The 24,420-nt window shown below is 40.8% G+C and overlaps 1 protein-coding gene across 1 annotated transcript; it reads right to left on the bottom strand.

The window, feature by feature from the left end:
• Nucleotides 1–2,195: 2,195 nt before the first annotated feature.
• Nucleotides 2,196–19,774, bottom strand: UBXN1 (UBX domain protein 1). Its single transcript, XM_063437679.1, has 10 exons — nt 19,693–19,774; nt 19,130–19,190; nt 16,760–16,813; nt 16,560–16,672; nt 11,828–11,873; nt 11,297–11,488; nt 9,081–9,132; nt 7,979–8,107; nt 2,571–2,754; nt 2,196–2,457 (listed from the first exon to the last, which is right to left on the bottom strand). Exons 2-10 carry the CDS (start codon nt 19,186–19,188, stop codon nt 2,417–2,419), a joined length of 870 nt encoding a protein of 289 aa, XP_063293749.1. The 5' UTR covers nt 19,189–19,190; nt 19,693–19,774; the 3' UTR covers nt 2,196–2,416.
• Nucleotides 19,775–24,420: the final 4,646 nt, after the last annotated feature.

The following is a 24,420-nucleotide window of genomic DNA, read 5'->3' as shown; positions in this document are numbered from 1 at the left end:
GAGGGAACGGGTTTTTGGCATTCGATAATATTCAGCAATTGTGTAATAATGCACCTAGACAATTTGCTTTGCATCTGACTTTTTTTTTTTTGATTACTATACAGTTGATTAAGACTGCTCAGTTAAACGGAGACCTTCAGTCACCATGAGTCAAAGGAACTAGCTTTTTGAATCAATATATCAATGACTATGGTTTTGTCTCCTCTCATGTGTATATGTCACACAGTATCAGACTGAGTCTTTGATACATTCGATACTTTGGTATCTCATAACACTGTTAGTGACATTTGGATGTTTAGGACCTTAGCTTACAGCTAAACGCTGCTCGGCCCCCTGGTGGCCGCCTCGTTATAGTATTGCAGTAAACCACACTGCTCAGTGATCTGTTTTTTTTGTTTAATCCACTGGTGACTGTGGAATTAAAGTACTGTGGAGGTTTCTTTACCCCAGTCTCTTTCCACCCCCCCACACCCCTCTCTCATTTATTCCCATAGAGAGGGTCTGTCACCCAGTCCAGCACATATCTACGCTTACTGTTTTATTCTCTTCTTGTACTACTTGTATCTATCTTGTATATAATTTCTATCTTGTATATAATTTTGTATGTTCTCGGCTCCCTGACTGCTACCATTGTCTTGTACCTAGTCAGACAACTATAGCCGGGATAGCTATTTTGATGTTTATTTACCAATAAAGTATTTTCTATTATTTTTCTTATTACATTTGGTGTATACTCTATCTCAGGAACAGATCTTTCCCTTTTCCCTCCCTCCTTTTCTCTTTTTGTTATATTCATAATATTGGGTTACCCCCTTCTCTGTTCCTGGATTTTGTGATATTAATCGCTTGGCCACCTCTTCAAAGTTAACTATAAGATAAGGCCAGGGACTAATGAAAGTATTTAAAACAATTGGGCAGACTAGATGGGCCGAATGGTTCTTATCTGCCGTCACATTCTATGTTTCTATGTGTGCACCATGGAGAGTAGAAATGGCCGATCTCCCAGCCTGGGACTACCAGTGTGAAGCAGCTGCCCCCTCAAACCCCCCTCTGGACCAGTGGGGGATATCCGGTCCCCACCGGAGTGCTGACCTGCTTGCACTCTAACAACGGGACAGGGCCCGCAATGCTGGCTCCCAGCCATGTGCGCTCCAAAATGGGTACCAGCAGGAAGCCTATAGTGCAACAATCAACCGCAACAGGGACCTTACACGAGGAACGTATTGACAAAGCATTTGAGCGATTCTGGTCGCAGTTCTGGAATACGGGCAATGCTCAACTGCTCCTATGACCGACTCTCACCTTGTAAGGAAGCATCCTGAAAGTAGATTTAGAGCCACGGTCCTGAGCGCAGCCACCTTGGGGACCCGCGAGTCTGATGAGCTGGACTGTGCCAGTGTGGAGAACCATCCAGTGGGACTCAAGCTATTCCTTACTCCTGGACATATATTGTGGGCACAAGCTGACATACCCTTACCTTCCCAATATCTGCAGTCCGAAGGTCATCGGTGAGTCACTTTTTTAACACAATGTATAGCCTATATAGCCTCCCTAACTGGCAGATGTATTACTTTGCTCTATGCTACTAACACATTCTCTTGTTAATGTGCCCTGTTATTGGGTCCTCTGCAAGAGCCTCCAGTGTTGCTTAACTTGTGCAAATTCCCACAGTTCTATCCTAAAGCTTTTCATTCTTTGACTAACCACATAGAATTGTGAATATGTTGATTTTTTTCCTCTCGTGTTCTATAAAATGTGCTACAATCTCGTCATTTCATGTTGCATCTACATTCTTTTTATGTCAAATACTTGTGAAATGACCATGCAAACATGTCTGTTGTAATATGCACATCAAAAATAAAGAATTACTAAATAAGTATTTATGGTATTTCATATTTGTTACTGTCACAATGACTATGCATTTTGTGGGTGTGTTTATGGGAGTGTCTACTGTACCAGATTCTGTATAAATGTGATCCATTTGGCTGGGAATAAACAGATCTACTTCACCCTTCACTCACTTCACCCAACTAGTGTTTGGGTGATACAGCGGTTACCCTTTGGCAGTAACTATAATCACTACTCAGCAGCTATAATCACTCTGGAGCTGATCACAACTGGAAGGGGCGACCACAGGCGGTATTAACCCATCTTCAGGACAGTATAGAGCCACATAAGTGTGATTTGACAATGCATATTTTTCACACAAAATTAGACTGGTTTATTTGTCCGGCTGAATAAACACTACTGCATAAGACATAATTGTTAGGGGAACCAGTCTTGTGTGTTCCTTGAGGGGTCTCTGTTTTCTTGGGGTGGAATGAGGGGTCTCGGATTTCTTCTGTGGTTTTCTTTGCTTCTTGGGGGTAGTATCTACATTTGGTGGTTTTGATATGGATAAGAGTCAGGTGTAACCTTATTTTTTTGCAACAATTAGCACAGCTGAAGGCACCAAACCTGCAGAAAGTAGACAATACTGTAAAATGAAGCATATAATAAAAAAAAAAGAAAAAAAAACACTGAATTGTTAGGAGAGCTCTTTGACAGCAATAAATAATATACATATATACCTAGTTCCTGCAAAGGCTTCTCCATGTCATCTTCTGTGAAGACCCTCCGTGGGAAAGTTGTCAGGAGGTTAAAAGGTTCTCCTGCACCACCAGGCCAATTAAGTTCCACGTATACCCGTACTGCAGCTAACTGTTCACGAGCACGGAACGTCTGAGACAAGGCTGAGCCATCCAGAAGACGTATCTGTCAATATATATATTACAAGTTGATAAATAGTAGATGCCAATAAATGAGACATAATGGTGGAGTATTATACAAAGCCTAAGGAAACTACAATGGTGTGATCACGTAAGCAATTCAGAGGGGTTACTACAATCACCCTGACCACTTCAGTGATTTAAAGTGATCACGGTGCTTGGAGTCTACATGTGAGCATATAGCCATGAAACGCTGCACATTATGAGATTAACGCCTCTGCTGCCATTAGGGCATCATTAGCCACCCTGGAACAAGGATGCCTCTCACCTGGGAGGAGACTGTGAACTGGCAAAACCCTATTTTACTAACAACAATCTAAACACTTGATTTGTATTTAGTAAATTAAACAATTTTCAAAGGACTAAGTCAACAACTGATTTTTTTTTTTTTTGTGAAGTCATGAAAGAAAATCCACCTAGTGCAGTGGTTTCCAACCATTTTTCACTTGTGTATCCCTTGGCAGCCTATTTGCACAAATTGTATCCCTTGTATTAGCAAATTGTAATTAATATAACTGTTATTTCAAATTTATAAGTTTTTCTCCGCCCATCTACGATTTTTTTTTTCTCTGCCCAGGCTCCCCTGCCGCAGGCTCTCCTTGTGGCCGGCTGCAAGTTCCAACATCAATAACCAATAATGGGCGTTGGCCACACTTATTTATTTGCAGTGGTCTTGATTTAACTTTAAGGCAAACAGAGAGGATCCTTCTGCGCACTGTGTGCCTTAAAGTAAATCTGAGCCTGTGCAAGCAGAGCACGTTGATGTCTGTATGTGACACACCTCCACCCCTCCCCTAGAACAGCAGCGCCTGGCCGAGTGGATGCAACTTCACGTTGGACTCTGACTGTGCTGGAAATTAATGTGAGCGCTGTGTCACTGCCAGAGTGGCGGGCACTTTCCTCAACTGGGCCTTTGAATAATTAGCAAAATGCCTGACTACTCAGTTCGCCCCTGGTTCCACCATTATGGTGGGTTTCTTTTGTGTACCCCTTGGGAAATTGGATCTTACCCCAGGGGTTACCTATACCACAGGTTGGGAACTGCCGACTTAGTGAGACCTTCATACGTGAATGCATTGGTAACAAAACTGATCATCACCATGTGATCTTATGCACTAGGGCTGACATTTTGGAAACATAAAATATTTAAAGTACTGTGTACATCTGTACAAAACATTTTTATAGATTACAGAATTGCTCTAACTGTATCATGAAAGTGGTAAATTTTTTAAGAATTACACACGCACTGAATATGAATTAGGGGCTAATCATAAGTGTCAACTGGTCACAAATAATTGCCTGGAAAACAGGAGGCTAAATAAAATGGGAGCCATACACCACAACGGTTGATCAAAGTAAAACAAGGTCTAACAATAACTGACATCTAACAATGCTACACCAAGACAGCAGCCACAAATAATATGTAGAAAAATATTTAAAAAAAAATAGTATCAACAGTAATACAGGCAACTGTGTATCTCAATGTAGCTACAATAATCCAACAAGTCTAATAAAAACATAATGTCCTTTGTTCCTTGTGTATATTATACTGACAGGGCTCTGCAGTGACATTGGGAATAATGAATATTGTAGTTCATATACCTAGGTTACATGATGTAAGTCCTGGTTGGAGACGTAACCTCAGCAGAGTTGTTTCATTTAATTGTAGCACTGCCTCCCTGTATACAATTAGTGCAATTTCCTTCACCTTCAAGTCATTCTCCTTTGATACATCTCACTCACTCTACTCATGTAGTTTTGGCTCTTTCCTCGGATTCTAACAATAAGTCTAATGCTTTGCCATACTATTCATAAAATTCTTCTATCCAGTACTTTAAATATCGAACTCATCTAGTTTCAACTGGTGATGCTGATTAATCTAGGTTTTTTTTTTTTTTTTGGAACTATAGTTAATTGTAATTATTCTTTGAAGAGCAGACAGATTTATGGAGTGCAAACAGAGATCTCAGAACTGCATGAGAACGTTTAAACCCGAAGTTACAGCCAGTCATGATCCAGTATTAAAAATCCTAAGGCTGATTAAAGGACCACTCTAGGCACCCAGACCACTTCAGCTTAATGAAGTGGTCTGGGTGCCAGGTCCTTCTAGGGTTAACTAATTGTTTTATAAACATAGCAGTTTCAGAGAAACTGCTATGTTTATCAATTAGTTAAGCCTTCCCCTATTTCCTCTAGTGGCTGTCTCACTGACAGCCGCTAGAGGCGCTTGCGTGATTCTCACTGTGAAAATCACAGTGAGAGCACGCAAGCGTCCATAGGAAAGCATTATGAATGCTTTCCTATGTTACCGGCTGAATGCGCGCGCAGCTCTTGCCGCGCGTGCGCATTCAGCCGACGGGGAGGAACGGAGGTGGAGAGGAGGAGAGCTCCCCGCCCAGCGCTGGAAAAAGGTACGTTTTTACCCCTTTCCAGAGCCGGGCGGGAGTGGGTCCCTGAGGGTGGGGGCACCCTCAGGGCACTCTAGTGCCAGGAAAACGAGTATGCTTTCCTGGCACTAGAGTGGTCCTTTAAGGTTCTGCTGCGTTGACCTTGTTTTTCCTGCAGGTGGCGATGGTGCACTTCCAGCATTTCTTCCAAATGTTAATGTTTGGAAGTTTCTTTTTTTTTTTTTTTTTTTGGCAGGAAAAGGTATGCACATTTTTATATTATGAACAAGTTTAGTGTTTTACCATGTCTCAGAGTAAGACAAGCTGGGTATCAGGAGTAAAGAGACATGTGGTCGTTTAACCAGGAAATAAGTAGAAAGTAAAGTATGCAAACGATAACAGAAAGCCTGTGTAGCTATACTGGTTTTTACGGGCAGTGATGTAACAGACAGGATAGTTGCTCGGTTTATGCACTTATATATAAAGGTAACGTATCTAAATTATTAGAAAGACTTAGGTGTGATAAGTGTAGTAGGGTTTTAGACAGTGTGAGTGACAGGTTCTATCCGTCTGTGGGTAGAGAGTCGTGTGTTAGCTAATCAGGTTAACCACGGAAACTGGCATCCCGTTATGGCTGCATTAAACTTAAAGATGGCTGTGGGGGCATAAGAGACCGAGCTAACATTAACCGGGCATCAACCCAAGTAATAAGAACTATAAAACAATATAAATGGGAAGAAAAAGAGGCAAACGTCAGCTTTGTTCCCAATTGTGAGGCACAGTGTATCCCCTTGCCCTGCACAGCCGATCTCTTAGGGCTGCGGGTCAGGAGTGCGTCCACAAGTGGTTAGGGTGGTCGACAGATGTATTTGTTCCGGCAACAGGTAGGAAGCGACAGTCACGGAGGGTCAGATATTCAGCCGATGCCTCTAGTGGGCCACTGCGAGCAGTTTCTGTCCAGGTCAGCCATGGGGTATGCAGGATGGTCTGATCTTTTGTGGTTTCCTTTTCCAGTTGCTGTTGTACATCTCCGACCACTGCCGACTCTCCGTGCGCCATACAGCCTCGGAGTGCCCCGATCTTCTCAAGTACTTGGGCCGCACATAGCCTGGTGCGGGTGTTGAAGTCTTCAATCGGAAGAGAGTCTCCGTAGGGGGGCTCTGCGGGTAGGCTTAACCCCATGAGTCAACTGCCAGGTTTGTTTCCTCTGTCGTCACCTGCGTGCAGTACCATTCTGCTTCGGGTGGATCAGCACGGACCTTTGAGGTGCGGGAGGTGAGTGGTGTGGCATGTTTGCCCCCTGCTGCCTCTCCTCTAGTCTCCGCTAGAATTCCTCCAGGATTTTGTCCAGCTTACTTAGAGTCGAATATGCCAGGCCTCGTGGCATGGCGGAAGGCCCGGCGTCCGCCATCTTAGGTTGGCTGAGGAGACAGGCTTCCTGTCGCAGCATGTGCTGGGCGTCGGGACCACCAGTGACCGGTGAGTGCAGCTGGAGTGATGGGGCCGGGATAACCCCCACCGGCAGGGGGGGAATGGGCTCCCGCACTGTTTCAGCTTGTTCCGATGGTAGGGCAAGCGGGGAGATCGGCCGCCTCTGCCACGCTCTCACCCCCGGGTAGGCCGTAGTGTCGTTTCAAGCTCAATCTGTTTGGCCTGCGACGGCGATGTTTTGGATTAAAGCAGGGTTGATTGTAGGCTGTATCCAGCACTTTGATTGCCGTTTTTTTGGCTAGTAAAAGTCAGTATTATAGAAATTTCTCAGTTTCTCGATCAGAGCTCACTATGCATGCGGCCATTCAGCTTGGCAGCCAGGCCCCGCCCCGGGTTTGTTTGTTTTTGTAAAAGGATTACTCCATGCATCATAACCACTACATTCTGCTGGCCACATTTCTCGGTAACAGGGCAAACTATTCTGCAAAGGTTTGTCCACTTAGCTGGATCTCTTTCTGGCACTGAAAGTCCTCTATGACATGCATCCAGGTTCTGCACAGCTGCAGAAGACTTATGTCGATCCCATTTATTGGCAGAGATTGGCAGCTGACTGATCTCAGCCAATTAATGCAAATCTGTGCATGGAAATATGCATAAAATTGACCTTAGCAACCTAGGAACTTAACTTCTGGCGGAAGTGGTCAAGGTGCTTGCAGTAACCCATTAAGACAAGAATATTTTTAAAGCACATAGTCAAGAATTCTATTTAAATACACTGCTGTGCAGTGAAAAGTCACTGGGGATCTCTCACTGTATTAAAAATCTTTCTTGTTTAACAGGATTGTCATGCACTTCTAATGTTAGCCGTTGTTCAGGTGCACTAATATATGGGTCATTGAGCAATAGGAAATGTAATGCTGCTAAATTACTGTTATAAACCCATGCACGTAATTCAACGTTATTCTATAGGATTGTCTCTTTTTGCTTTATAGTGTACATGAGAATTTCATTAGCAAGAATTTGTCCTTGATGTGTTGGTGTTAAGACACACATGTATGTATACAATTTAAATAACAAGCTCCATGCTTGCCAATGTCTTCACAATGTTTATCATAATTATAAGCCTTCTAAGGTAAGACATGGGGTCTTATTAAAGCACATATGGATTTGGTTGTACAGCCACTATCAAGGTTATTACTTGTATCTTTTTCTATTAGCTGAAGCTTTATAACCTATTACATTGCTTTCTTGTACTCTACAGATACAATGATATATATATATATATATATATATATATACACACACATACATACATACACAATATGTTTAAATAATGCAAAGCAACTTTGGGGAGTAAAACACAGTAAACAGCCCTATTTCCCCATTGTGTACCTGAATACGGCATTGATCATATTCTTTCTTAACTGGTGGTTCTTGTGTTGGGGAAGACGGTGACAGTGCGGAAGCTGGAATGGGGGTCTCTGCTGGAGGAGACACTGGTTCAGCCGTTGCACCCCCAAACTAAAAAAACAGGAAAAAATACGACAATGTTGAAACTTATTTTTTACATGCAATATCTCTACTAATGTGCATAAAGAGGTAGGGTTAATCAATCCTCCCCTAGTAATCAGAAAGTATGTTGTAATTGCATACCTTCCAACATATTAAATGGACGAAGAGGAACACTTTCATATTAGGGGTTTGAGTGAGGGTGTGGCTGTTCTGGGAAATTCCAGATAACTTACTAATAACAATTTATGCAACTAAAACAGAGTGTGAAACTCTGAGAACAGGCAAAAAATTTAGAGAAACGTAGTAGCTTGCCTTTTGGTTAGTTCCCGCTCAGGTCTCAAAAAAGTATTTGCTCATTAGTGCCAATACAAAGAGTGCCAACCCATAAGGGCAGTCCAGAACTTAAATGCCAGCAAGTCCTTTCTGCACGAGAGATATAGCTACCCGTGCAATCTTTTTAGTCTTCTTTGGGTGTAGCTGATACCCCTCTTGTCACAGTGAGCATAGGGTCCACGTTTGGATTAGACTTTTAGCTTAGGAAGAGCTTAAGCAAATGAATTGCAATACAAACAGAATATGAGAACTCCAAGAACAGGCAAAAGCTTAGAGAAACTCAGTAGCTTGTTTTCTAAGCTTTGCATTTTAGAACACTAACAAAGTATTTTATATACACAGACTGATTTCTAAACACATTTTTTAGTAGTTTAAAGACACTAAAGACTTACTGTGAGCATGATTAATGTGGAGGTCTGTTTTAACTCAGACACATTAACAATATGGAGCTCAGAGGAAAGAGGGACATTAGGACAGAAAAGAGGGACAGAGGGATTTTGGCCCAAAATAGGAACTAAGTCTCCAAGAGACACTTTGAAAGTATGTAATCTCTTCCTTGACATATCCTTTGAGACTTTTTTTGTCATTATGCAGAGGTCCACTTGCATTTCAATTAGAAAATAACAGGTTAACTGGTAATATAACTCACCTTTCTTGCTCGCTCTGCTTTATCTCGTGCAATTTTCTCTCTAACACGCTCCCTGTAAGTAGAAATGCTTGATTAATTAACTTTACACCACCCCTTTACACTCACCTGACCACAGATGTATTTATTCTTTTAAATCCTCCACATTCCTTGTGTGTTATCACATTTTAGCTTTTACCTTTACTAAGCATTTAAGACACAAACATTATAAAACTCAGAAAAGGGGAGGTATAGATTAAGCTATTTTTTGAAACACTTTATTATAACATTTTGTAATTTCACAGAACAAAAAGAGATTGATTGATAGAAAATGTTTCTTGAAGTAGTGCTAGCTTTACTTTATGTCGATAATGTTTGCACGTTAATGTATATCTGCGCTTTGGGATTTTTATACCCTGGCAGGTGAAGGAGAGGATACCCAATGTGCACGACTGGCATGCCATATTGCTGCGACCTCTGGTAGAATTTTGCTATTCAATATGTACTACCCCTTATGTTACCTTTTCCCGTTGCTGAGCGTTGGGTCTCCTGGACCAGCTCCAGTACCCTCTCCTAAGTGTAACAAAATCCCTTCTTTTATGTAATAACAATCTAGAGTGAAGTGTGAACTCAAGTAGAAGTTAATGTATTGATATCTCAGAATATAGGATGGCCAAGAAAGTGGAAAGGTTAATTCAGTGTGGGGTTCGGTTCCAAAAGGAATAAAAGCCATAATTCATCATTGAGACTTATTGGGAGTACCAGAACTTGTGTGCCTGGCATTTTGTTTCTGAACTTTCCTTATATGTTAGATTAGCCTTATGGCCTCATTTAGCAGTTTAATCTGTAATAGTACAAACAAAACTTGTTTCAGAATATCCTTTGAGAGCACCATCCCACAGTGCTAGCTATTAACCCATTCACTTTGGAAATTGTGCATACACAATTCCCAGGGTATGCACTCATACCCAGTAATTGTGTTTACACGATTTTAAAATTTGCTAATAAAATTGCATATTTTTATGCTCATACAGCTGAGCCAATACTGCCATTATAGCACTGGCAGATGCACAGACTGGTGGGGATATATATATATATTTCCTTAACTGGCCCTGCATTGCTCACATAGGAAATCTACAACTCCGAGGAGGGGTACAGATTGCTGCCATTTTCCCTCCCATTGAGAGGGGTCTGCACTCAGCTGGAAGTGCAGAACTACAATAAGAGCCTACCGGACAACCAAGGAGCCCCACTAGAGAATCAGGGAGCCCACTGGACCTCCAAGGAAATTAAAATGTAGGCAGGAGGGAGGAACAATTAAATGTAAAAATAAAAAATACACAACAGTGTGTGGGGAGACTAAACATAAACACACAGAAACCCCCACATTAATGTAAGCACAATACGAGAACATATAGAATAATATATATGAGAGTATAATAGACAATGCAGGGAAAAATGTTTATGATACATAATCAGGAATGTTATTATTTGCAATACTATTTCCTTATCTATAACTTCAGTATTTGATTAATGATCTCTTTTTTTCAATTTCGCTCCCACTGAAGAATCTAAATACACTAAATACATTTAAACATATCTTCCAAGAATACCCAAAATATTTACGACTGTGGTGTTTTTTCCCCAAACCGCTTGGCAGTGAAGAGATTAAGCAGGGGTCTGTTTTCTGGAGGGATCTTTCACACTGGGTTTTATGCACTAAACACAAAATTGTGGTGAAATGAAAACTGGACACAGTGCTCTGCATTAGTACTTGAGGTTTTACTTGTCTTTTCTTATTAACAATGTGGTAGTGGACTAAGCTGCAACTAATAACTCTATCTGAATTACTGACAGCTGATTGGAGTGCTAAGAAGCACAGAACATAATTGTGAATGGGTAAAATAGACAATAATTATAATGTTTACAAGGCCTCCCCCACACACGTGGGAAAATGCTGATCACCTTACTTTATGCAAAAAGATTTGAGACATTTTCCTCTAAAATTATGCGTATTTGGGTCATTAAATAACTACTTAATAAGCAGATGTATCTGGGCTCAAAATTTCCACTCGCCCAACAGCCATTGACAAATTTCACCCCTGGTGAGTTGCCATGTACCCTCCCCTTGCTTGCAGTGGTGAGTTACTTTTAGGCCTGTATAGTAGCACGAGACTTAAAATTTGAGGCCTGGATATATTTTTGCTTCAGGCACCATGGCACTTCCATAAAATTCTCACCTGGCTTTTAATTCCTCCTGTTTTTCTTTTCTCCTATCGTCTGCTAATTTCTGCATCTCTTGCTCCTGTAGCCTTTGTTTGATTGCTGACAGTTCTTGTCCCTGTTTCCGTCTCTGCTTCTCCTGCTCGATCTTTTCTCTCTTTTCTCGCTCCTCGCGCTCCCTTTGCTTTTGAGCAATTAGCTCCATCATCCTGCAGACAACCATTCCATGAATTAACATCATATATATCGGACTCTAAAGGTATCACCATGTTATGCTGCGTCAGCTCCTCGCTCCTGTCATTTGACCAATGATGGCTAGTCTTCGTCAATACAGCTTTTGTGGACTACAGTTATGATGAGATTCATTCAGTAGAATATGAAAAAATATAGCTCACAACAGCTGCAATGCCAAAGATCATCCATCTGGGAGGGAGATCAGCGTATAGTTTAGTTAACCAAGACACCATATTTGATCCAGAGAATTTACTGTGCTTATCTTCCCAGGTCTGCAAGTTCTTGATGAGTTTAAAAATTTAAGAAAGACTTACCTTTTTGTCTGCTTTTCTTTTTCCTCTTCAGTCAAAAAAGCTCTCCCTTTATTAATGAACACATATATAGAACAAAATCAAACACAATTCATTAACATCAGCACAACCAAAGACAGAAATAGTTCTCTGGAGAAAACACTTTAAATAAATATATAGATTTAGAAATGATGAGAAACATACACACATAATTGGATCCTGTTTTCACTTAGATACCCCATGCTACCTATGCCTTCTCTGGTGTATGTATTGCTCTGGAGATCTACAGCAGAGATCGAAAAGCTGTTGGGCTCAGATTCTCAATGGTTGAAGCCAACCAGCTTTCCTAATCACCCAGAAATATTTAATAATAAAAAAAAAACAACTAGAGTGTGCCTTTCCCACAGACTTGTTTTTAAATATAACAATATAATGTTTTTTTTCTTTTAAAGGGACACTCTAGGCACTGTAACCACTTTAACTCGTTGAAGTGGTTATGGTACTTGATGTCCCCTGGCACCATCCAGTATTAAAACATTTTCAGTGGTTTAACGGTGAGCAAGGGCCCCTGGCAGCTGAGAGGTGGCTCCTCCAAGTTTCTTGAACTAGTGAAGACGCATTAGCCCAAGCACCAACAGGCAGCCTATCTTAGCTTGTCACTGCTGGTATTAAGGTGTATGGTTAACAAAGTATTCTCTTCTCACTGGCGCCTGGGTTGTGGCTGATCAAGAGCCCTCATTCAGTGTTCAATTATTTAAAAATGGTATAACACTGAATGAAGAGAGGGCACCAAGGAACTTCAGGCACTAAAAACACTTAAAAATGCATACATTTCACACAGTACTTTGACAAATATTATCTTATGCTTTAGAATTAAAAATGCACAAGAAGGGAAGGGTAAATGCCAACATGATATATTTTTCCGAGTGCTCTAGATTTCATATAATACATAAAGAAAAGTTATGCCTATTTTCACTTATGTATAGCAGCCAAGTCAACAAAAGTTGACAGCGTGGGGGCAGCTAAAGTTCTGGTTCAGTTACCAGTCAAATGTACCCACAATGTTAAGTACAATCAGCCCCACAGTTGGACAAACATATGGCACCATGGGCTGGGGAGAACAAACTGGCTATGTCCAGATTCAGCACAAGGAAGAAAGTATAATAAATATAACTAAAGGCAAGTGTAAAGGGAAGGAGCATAATTATTAAGATACAGCAGGTATAAAGAAAGAACAACCAAAAGGAAACAAAATATGAAAGAGACATTTAAAAAAAACAAAAAAAACATCAACTAGTGACATAAGTGTAACAGCTGCATAAATTCATCAGATAAATGGGACTAGGAGTAGGATAAAATAATTTACAGATAACAGTTGTGAGAACTTCTCATATAAAATATATAAATAGTGCATATATCTCCGAGTTCTCTGTCAGGATCAGTACAGCACATTTCTAAATCGGACAGTGATCCTTTACAGAGACAAGTACAGCAGTCTTAAAGGGATACTCTAAGTACCAAAACAAGTTTAGCATAATTGAGCAGTTTGGGTATATATATTTACATGTTCCCAGATTGCACCACTGCAATCTATAATGAATGCAGCGGCGAGGCTCATTTTCCTGTCCGCTCGCACCTCCCACGCCTCCCCGCTCTGTCAGTCCCTGCACTGGCTTCCAGTTAAATATAGGGCTCAATTTAAAATTCTGGTGCTTGCTTACAAGTTCCTACATAATGCTGCTCCAACCTACCTATCCTCCCTAATTCACAAGTATGTCCCGTCGAGGCCCCTTCGCTCTGCCAAAGTCCTACGTCTATCCTCTGTCCCTACTCCCACCTCTGATGCTCGCCTCCAAGATTTCTCCAGGGCTGCATCTCTTCTGTGGAATGCCCTTGCCTTTTCCGTGAGACTTTCACCCAGTCTCCACTCATTCAAAAAATCATTGAAAACTCACTTCTTCAAGAAAGCATATCAGTTAACCCCTTAAGGACTGAGCCAAATGTACAAGTTGTGAACAAAACAAAACGTAAACAAAACCTGGCATTTGCGCTATTTGTCTGTCCAACCCTAATTCACCTCTTTCATATTAAATGCACCCCCCCTTATTATATATCATTTTATTCAGGGGAAACAGGGCTTTCATTTAATATCAAATATTTAGCTATGAAACATAATTTAATATGAAAAAAATGGGAGAAAATTTGAATTTTTAAAAAAAATTTTTAGTTCTACATGACATTTTAAATGTCATAATACTGTTTGCTTTTACTGCAATAGAATACACATATTTGTATTCAGCAAAGTCTCACGTGTAAAACAGTACCCCCTATGTACAGGTTTTATGGTGTTTTGGGAAGTTACAGGGTCAAATATAGCACGTTACATTTGAAATTGAAATTTGCCAGATTGGTTACGTTGCCTTTGAGACTGTATAGTAGCCCAGGAATTAAATTTTCACCCATAATGGCATACCATTTGCAATAGTAGACAACCCAAGGTATTGCAAATGGGGTATGTCCAGTCTTTTTTAGTAGCCATTTGGTCACAAACACTGGCCAAAGTTAGCGTTAGCAATTGTTTGTGTGTGAAAAATGCAAAAACTGACAATTTTGGCCAGTGTTTGTGACTAAGTGGCTACTTAAAAAGACTGGACATACCCCATTTGCAATACCTTGGGTTGTCTACTATTGCAAATGGTATGCCCTCATAGGGGTAATTTTCATTCTTGGGCTACCATAGGGTCACAAAGGCAACGTAAGCAATCTGGCGAATTTTAATGTGAAACAAAATGAAACACAAGCCTTATATTTGACGCTGTAACTTTTGAAAACACCATAAAACCTGTACATGAGGGGTACTGTTGTACTCGGGAGACTTCGCTGAACATAAATATTTGTGTTTCAAAACAGTAAAAAGTACTGCAGCAATAATATCGTCCGTGTAAGTGCTGTTTGTGCGTGAAAAATGCAAAAAACGTCACTTTTACTGGCGATATCATCGTTGTAATACATTTTACTGTTTTGAAACACTAATATTTGTGTTCAGCGAAGTCTCCCGAGTAAAACAGTACCCCCCATGTACAGGTTTTATGGTGTCTTGGAAAGTTATAGGGTTAAATATAGTGCTAGCAAATTAAATTCCCTATACTTTCGGCATGGGTTGTCAGGCAGGTCCCGCTAATTGTAATTAATTAGGATACCTAATTATGTACAAATATTACATAAATATATGTGTAGAATTAATATATGTGTATTAATATATTAATATATGTGTATATATACAATTTTTTTTTAATATTATATATAAATATATATATATATATAACAATAATTATATATATATTTAATCAGTATCAGTCTACGTGTAATTTGATATTAATATATATAATTATATATATATTAATAGTAAAATACACCTAGACAGTGTATGTGTGTGTATGTATATGTGTATATATATATATATACTTAGATCATATATATATATATATATATATATATATGATCTAAGTATATATATATTTTTTTTTTTTTTTACACTGATTTTATTTATTTTATTTCCAGCCAGCAGCGGGACTGTCATTACAGGCAGTCCCCCTACTGGCAATGCAGCAGGCAGCTATCCCGGCCATGTGATTGTGAGGTCCTCGCAAGGACCTCACTCTCACATGGCCCAGGGGGGGGGGGGGGCTGAAGAGGACGAAGGTGCCGCGGGGGGCTCCCTGGGAGTCCCCCCAACCGCGATCGCTGGCGACCGGGTAAGTAAAAAAAAAACGGAGGGCTTACAATTGCGCCCGGCAGCGTTTAGAGCCGCTTAAAAAAAGGACGTATTTGTACGCCCTCCGGTCTTAAGGTGTTAAACTGTAAGCAGGTTTTTATCCCCCACCCCCATGACTCCTCTCCTGCAACTGTCAAAAATTACCTACTAAGCCCTCAATGAATACTTTTCTAACAACCTACTTCGTACCCGTACTTTTACCCTTTGTGTCACTATACCCCACTCCCTCTAGAATGTAAGCTCATTGAGCGTGGCCCTCCACCTCTCTGTTCCTGTACGTCCAGTTGTCTGGTTAAAATTACATGTCTGTTAGTCCACCCAATGTACAGCGCTACGGAATGTGATGGCGCTATATAAATAATAATAATAAATCATGCCATCCAGTTTCACTGCTCAATTCTCCATTTGAGAGTTAAATGACTTATTTCTTATGCTGCAGTCCTAGATACACAGAAACATGGTTTCATTTTCAATCTGCTCTAACAGAACAGTGTGTTTACATTAGATGTTTATATCGCTTGCCATGTTAATTGAACATTAATCACACACATACAGGTTCTAGAAGGGCATAAGAAATTCTAAATTAAACAGACTGTGCAATAAGGGAAGTTTAATCATTAGTTTTCTCTTTACAGGAAGTGTGCAGGGGGGCTCTGTAAGTCACATGTAGGGAGGTCTGACTAGGGCTGCATAAACAAAATGATTTAACACCTAAATGAAGAGACTTGAGCAGTGAGACTGTAGGTGCATGATCTATACACAAAAACTGCTTCATTAAACTAAGGTTGTTTTTGTGTTTAACGTGACTCTTTAATATTTCAATCAAATGCACGTCTTTGTCAAGTTCTACTTGATAAGACCTGTATTTGACCTAAAATTTGTTATACATGTACTCGCCTATGTAAAGGAGTGTTACTCGATTTGGATGTGTGCTGGTCTTACTATCATTCCTATTCATTCTCCAGTCAGGTGATATCTAACCTGCACTTGTATCCATGTCTTCTGTCATTTCTGCACTCTCAGTTTCTTCAGGAACAGGTTCACTTGTTTCTACTTCTTCTTCGATATCAGGATCGTCTTCATGCTCCACCAGCCTGAAGGAAATTGTCAAAATAACAGTGTTGACCTTGGCAGGCAGATTACACACTGCACACAAAGGAAAGGCAACAAAATTATCTTACCAGTCCATGGCGGACTCTATCCCCTGATTCCCAGTGGCAGCAAGAGCCTTTTTACTGTAAAAAACGTAACAGTTAAACTCAACAAAATATCTATATATGGTAATCGACGAGATCTATGAGAGGATGAGGATTAATGGTCACACATAGATTACATGATGATGCTTAGAACAGTGCCAGAACTTTGCTGAAGGTAGGGAGGGAATAAGTGTAAAGGAGGTATAAAAAGGGTAATAAATGTTGCCAAAGAACTGGGGAACTGAGCGAAGAGGTGAGAAAGCTAAGGCATCGTATCAATTATTATGCAACTGCATAAACTAAAAAATGAAATTACATAAAGAGATGTGAATTGTGATACTGCAATGTAAAGATTCCATGAGATGTGATGGGTATGCAAAGAATTTTGATATGGCGATTCTGTGCAAACTATGGGGTGATCCTGACGTGTGTAATAAAGATATGGTTGGTGAGGGGTAATCTTGAGGAGTGTAAGGAGAGATTATTTATGCAGGTGCATGGTAATAAGAGAAGGCTGGCATAGTAAAATCAAACAAAAAAAATTGCTTCAGTAGCAAAATAGTATTAAACAGGGTGCATAAGTGCCACCCAACCACCACTTTTTCAGTAAAGTACAAATGTTTTGGGCGTGTGTAATAAAGATATGGTTGGTGAGAGGTAATATTGAGGAGTGTAAGGAGAGATTATTTATGCAGGTGCATGGTAATAAGAGAAGGCTGGCATAGTAAAATCAAACAAAAAAAATTGCTTCAGTAGCAAAATAGTATTAAACAGGGTGCATAAGTGCCACCCAACCACTACTTTTTCAGTAAAGTACAAATGTTTTGGGCACCAAATCCTTTGATTGTATTTTGTTTTTTTTTTAAATAGATGCTGGGTAACACTTATGCACCTAGTTAGATCCCATTTTGTTCCTATAATTATTTCTTTGTTTTTACTGAATGTCTAGGATTGCTAGAAGCAAAGATAGCATTGGGCTAAGTTTTTTTTTCTTCAATTAAGTACTACAGTTACCTGCAGCATTTTATTTCCTGCATGCATGAACACTAGCACAGATAAATCCTGTGTGAGGTGGTATGCTATGAGAAGTGTAGAGGAGTGTACTGAGATGCTATGATAGGAGCATGGTGATAGATGCTTGCTGCAATGATAAGTGAGGTGTGGAGTAATGTGAATTAATTATTTAGAATACAGAACAGTGTGCTGAAAGGCTATTATTTGATGAGTAAAACTGATGTCACTTGCAATTTAGTTATCAACACAGACTTATGTTTTTGTTGTTTATATTTCTAAATTGTGGAAGGCCTAAATTCTGGAGCATATAAATGCTTCAACAGAACAGAGTCCACATGTGGGACAAAAATACTGGACTCTGAGGAAGTTCCTTGCAAGGCACAAAACACGTTAGCAACTCCCTCCTATGTGCCCACGTCTGCACATTGTGTTCCAATGTAATACTTTGTGATTAATAAAGCAGTATTTTACCGACAAGATTGAGTCTGGTATTTTTCTCCTGCATGTGGACCCAGCCCTGTGGAAGCATTTATATGTTAAGTGGTAGAAGAACCCACACACCTGGACTTTCTAATGGTGGGACCATTTTATTATTTACCTGCTTTGACGTTGGTCTCCTACATTATATGTTATGAATTCTGGAGTACCCATGTAAGGCCCATTACCATAGTGAGTAAAATGGCAAGACTATGGGCATTTGATTCACATGGAAAAGTGGAACAAATTGATGCAAATAGCTATATATTAGACAATTCAGCATAAATGTTTATTTATTATAATTTATGCAAACTTGTTCATCCTTTTACCAACTCTGTGCATCTTTCTTTTTAAAAGTGACACTAAGTGAGCACATACCATTACATTTGTGACCAATACTTCAATTTTGATATACACTAATACAAATTCTGAAAAATGCTTTTGCCATGTGTATATAATACATCCAATGCACTTCCATTAGTCATCAATTAATGGTGGGTAATGTGGATAGATGGCTAGGGCCTGGTGACAATGATGAGCCTCTTCAAAACAATAAAGACTGGAATGTGAATCAAGAAGGGGGGAGGGGTGGGTAATAACTAACTTGTATTGCTAAAGATGGCTAGTTGTAAAATATATTAGAACGGATTTAAAAAAGGGAGTATCCAAAGTTTAAATTCATTATCAAAATGACATTTTTTATCCCAATTATTCTTAGTGTATTGGCTTTGGTGGATATAGATGAGGAGGAGGAATTGCAATACCAGGTCAGGTTATACAAAGATATTGTGAGGGCTGGTTAGGGGTTAACAGTAGATTAATAATGATTTTAAAAAAATACATAAATAAAATAAAACACATTACGCTCTATTTTGGGTGAAACCCATTTCTATGAGGCTCTCCAGGGCAGAAGTATCAGACATTTCTAGAAAGAAACAAAACAGATTTGTAACCATGTAAAACAGCATGTATTAATAAAAGATACACAACAAATGAGAGATAACAAGAGGCATGCAGCTCTACTACTATGGATATCCATGTAATGGAGAGTATATACGTTTACAGGCACAATATTGATTTTATTTTTACACCGTACTAGCTCTATATATTTTATATAGCACTATACATCTTAAAGAAATCAAACACCGAGCCAAGCTTAGTACATGCTGAGCATTCCTATCGAACTCTAAAAATGTAACAATGAGTAATGAAGCTAGGCGTGTATAATAAACACAGAGGGTACATAATAGATTTCATAGCATTCCATAATAACCACATGGGCACACTGAACGTTCGGACTATGCGGCTATAACCGCGCGGTACATGCACATTGCAATACTTGGTGTATAAGGGTAAATATAGACTATATAAAGCTATATTTCATTATCTCGATATATAGCTAGGTGACGTCACGTGGTCTCACTCACCGGCGGCTCTTGAAAACCACGTGACGCTGCACCCTGGGAGGAGCTATGTCACCTACTTCCGTTTTATGGTGGCCTGGAAGGGACAATCTTAGCTATTGCGCGTGACGTCGCGAGAGAGGCGGGGCTTGCTGTATTAGCAGTGTGCCTGTTTACCCCCGGGCCTATACAGTATCGGACAAGGGAGAGCATCTTGCAGTATGGACTACGTTTCCCGTGATGCTCAGCCAACTGGCTCTCAAACTAAGCGTCACGGGAAACGTAGTCTAAAGCAGAGGAGAACAAAGGTTTAATTGAGAATGGATTTTGTGTTCACGCATGGCTTTTTACTATATATAGTACATGAGACAGAGAATATTTATTGAGGTTTACCATTATGCACAGGGATTGAGGAAAACAATACTTAGTATTATTAAGTTAACTTTGGTTATTTACACCGCCCTGTAAATGTCTCCAAATAGCAAATGTCTTTTAATTTGACCCAAATTGGCAATTGCAAATGAACAGGGAATTTTACATGTTTTACTATGGACATGTTAGGTGTCTCACTGCAAGATTGAATTGAATATGGTGTTTATTAAAGGTTATGAACTGTTGAAAAACTTCCAGAGAGGGTTGCTATGACACCCCAAAAAATACAAACAACAAATACAGGTTGCGCCCCGGATATTATTATTATATTTATATAGCGCCAACAAATTCCGTAGCGCTTTACAATGTGTGGACTAACAAACGAAATTGTAACCAGAGAAGTTTGACGCACAGAAGCAGAGTGGTTGAGGGTCCTGCCCAATATGCTTACATGCTAGAAAGAGTGGGGTAAAGTGACACAAAAGGTAAGGGAAGTAGATTGGTAGAATAGTATTCAATGAAGACTAAGTGTGGTTTTTTTTGCAGCCATAAACAGTTCAATTGATATGCTTTTGTGAAAAAGTGAGTTTTAATGATTTTTTTGAAGGAGAAGAGACTGGGTGAGCTTCTAACGGAAAAGGGAAGGGAGTTGGGGGGGCGGGGCTGGGCCGCCAAGCCGCATGGCAGCAGAATAATGTGGCTCCGAGCTAGAGCCCTGAAAAAGGGCAGATAATTTACTTTTAAAATGTCCTAAAGCTGGAATGCTCGCTGGGACATAATAGAGGATCACCTAAGCTTTCGAACGATACAGATCTGCAGCCAAATACCCAGCGGGAGCACCGAAACTAATGAGACCGGCCTAGGCACCATCTCCGGCCGGAACAAGTATAGTTGCTGACCGAGACCCGATACCCGACCGCCTGGCCAGGTGAGCGAGCACCCCAGATGCAGAACCATTGATGGGGGGTCCACATGGACGAGAGAGGCAGCCCGCCCCCCCCCCCCCCCCAGGTCGGAGGGGATAATTCCGGCCACATGGAGGCTGCATGCCCCGGAACGGAGACCACCGCCTGGGACACACGCTGACCTCCACTACAGGCACAGGCCACACAAACGTGGCCCGCCCGATGATCACACTTGGAATTAAGGGACACTTAATACCCACGCTACCTTCACCAAGGGGGACTGTCATGAGCGGCCCGCGCGGGCCCTGGCAGGGCCGGGCGCCGGACGGATCTTCCATGCTGTGGCCTTGACCGCTGGAGAGGTGGGTGCCTGGGTCTCCGGGTCTGGGAGGTCCCCGGAGGGCCCAGTCCCCGGCGCCGTGAGCCCGGTGAGGCGGGATGGCGCCGCCCCCCTCGACGAACCGGTGGTCGTGGGGGGTGGACATCGGCTTCAAGCATGTGGCCGGCACCGGGCGAGACGTAGGAACACGCACCTCAAGGGACCCGCATGGAGCTGGGGAGGTGCAGGGAGCGGACGACCAGAGGACTTTTGTGGTGGGGTCCAACGGACAGTTTGTGCTCCTGAGTGCCCACGGAACCGTGGGGGACCTGACCGGTGAGCAGAGCTCGGCATGGGGAGAGGGAAGGAGGCCTGGCACCCCAGGGACAGTGTGGAAGCAGGGCCATGAGAGCCCCCCTCCCCCCCCCCCCCCTTCTAGACAGACCGTTTGTTCACAAGCCAGCAAGAGGAGCCCGCACGGCTATGCCAGAGGGGGCCATCAACCCCACGCTGGACAATGCTTCCCACCAGGCACAACAAAGCCACATCCAGTGGAGAGCTTAATTTACCTAACAGCATGTATATTTAAATTTTTTTTTTTTTTTTTGCACTCTTTAAATTATTATTAAGGCGTACATGCATTTAAGCCCGCAAAGCGCAGTGATAAGCTACATAATCATGCAGCTTCACGCTCACGAGCAACTAGCGTAACATAATCCCTCTGTTCCATATGCGCAGTCTGTGCTGAAATGTGTACAAACGCATTCCTGCAAAGTCTATATATGTTTATATGTACTGCCTAACTCACCTCAGCGCAGGTGATATTCTGCATTGACCCTTTTGAACCGATACCTTAATCTGAGCTTGTATACCGTGCATACATTTTTTTGCACTATTAGTTTCTTTAAATTTTTATTAAGGCATAATAGGTGTCTAAGCCCGCAAAGCACGGTTATAAGATACATAACCATGAAGCTTCACGAGCAGCTAGCGTAACATAATACTCCCGTTCATTATACGCAGCCTGTGCTGAAATATGTACAAATGCATTCCTGCAAAGTTTATATATGTTTATGTGTACGGCCTAACTCGCCTCAGCACAGGTGTTACTTTGCACTAACCCTTTTGAACCGATACCTTACTCTGAGCTTGTATATCATGCATACAGTTGTTTGCACTATTGGCGTTCTTAGCATTTTTATTAAGGCATATATGAGTTTGAACCCGCAAAGCGCAGTTATCAGATACTTAACCATGAAGCTTAACGCCCACGAGCAGCTAGCGTAACATAATACATCTGTTCATTATGCGCAGTTTGTGCGGAAATATGTGCTAATGCATTCATGCAAAGTTTATATATGTTTATATGTGCTGACTAATTCGCCTCTGCGCAGGTGATGTTCTGCATTGACCTTTTTGAACCGATACCTAAGCCTCTGCGCAGGCGACCGTTTGCTTTCATAACAATCTGTCTGATAAGAGTACTCAAGATACGATACCAATAAACATATTTAAAACAAAAAAAACAAAAAAAAAGGGGAAAAAAAAAGGAAAAAAAAAAAAGGGAAGGGAGTTCCACATGAATGGTGCGGCCCTAGAGAAGTCTTGAATGCGAGCATCAGAGGTGGGAGTACGAACAGAGGATAGACGCAGGTCTTCGGCAGAGCGTAGTGGCCTAGACGGGACATACTTGTGTATTATGATATGTGAAACAAGATAATTGTAAGAAAAGTCCAAGAGATACAGACCGAAATTTTTTACTTGTTACTGTCTGTTATTTCACAGGTGATTCTTGTTTTAGTATCTCATAAGTACACGCGAAAAGACAGAAAAAGGGAAAACCTATGGTGTTGTATGTTAATGAAATATGGGGGGTGGTATAAGGAATCCTATGCTTACCTTGGCGGTCCGCCGATCGGCTGTTCCTCCGATCGAACAGACCGCCTCCTTCAGCCTTCCTACCTGATCCGATAGTGTCCCGAACGCTGTGCACACGCCCTTTTTATGACGTGGCGCATGCATGCCGATGTCAGACTAAGGGCAGTACTATGGGCGGGATTTACAAAGCCCTCTTACGTTTTGGGGGCGTGACTACATTAATCATGTCCCCAAACATATACAAGCTCACTTAACCCCTTCAGGACGGAGTCAATAGTGCACGTTCTGATCAAAACAAAACGTAAACAAAAACTGGAATTTGCGCTATATGTCTGTTCACCCGTAGTTCCCCTCTTTCATATTATATGCACCCACACTTATTATATACCATTTTGTTCAGGAGAAACAGGGCTTTAATTTACCATTAACTATTCATATATGGAATATAATTTATTATGAATAAAATAAAAAAAACTGTGAGAAATGTATTTATTTTTTAAAAATGTGTAGTTCTGCCTCACATTTTAGCTGTTATTGTCATAATACTGTTAGGTTTTACTGCAACAAAATGCACATATTTGTAATCAGCGATGTCTCACGAGTACAACAGTACCCCCCATTAACAGGTTTTATGTTGTTTTGGAAAGTTACAGGGTCAAATATAGAACGTTCCATTTTCAAATTGAAATTTGCCAGATTAGTAATGTTACCTTTGAGACGGTGTGGTAGCCCAGGAATGAGAATTACCCCCATAATGGCATACCATTTGAAAAAGTAGACAAGCCAAGGTATTGAAAGTGGGGTATGTTTAGTCTTTGTTAGTAGCCACTTAGTCACAAACACTGGCCAAAGTTAGCGTTCATATTTGTTTTTGTGTGAAAAAAGCAAAAAACGAATATTTGGCCAGTGTTTGTGACTAAGTGGCTACTAAGAAAGACTGGACATACCCCACTTGCAATACCTCGGGTTGTCTACTTTTGCAAAAGGTATGCCATCATGGGGGTAATTTTCATTCCTGGGCTACCATACGCTCTCAAAGGCAACATAACCAATCTAGCAAATTTCAATGTGAAAAAAATGAAACGCAAGCCTTATATGTGACTCTCTAACTTTCCAAAACACCATAAAACCTGTACATGGGGGGTACTGTTATTCTCGGGAGACTTCACTAAACACAAATATTAGTGTTTTAAAACAGTAAAACATATTACAACAATAATATAGTCCATAAAAGTGCATTTCGTTTATAAAAAATGCAAAAAACGTCACTTTTACTTA

The sequence above is a fragment of the Pelobates fuscus genome, chromosome 12 (genome assembly GCF_036172605.1).
Source record: "Pelobates fuscus isolate aPelFus1 chromosome 12, aPelFus1.pri, whole genome shotgun sequence".
Taxonomy (NCBI): domain Eukaryota; kingdom Metazoa; phylum Chordata; class Amphibia; order Anura; family Pelobatidae; genus Pelobates; species Pelobates fuscus.
This window is presented reverse-complemented; position numbering and strand designations above follow the sequence as displayed.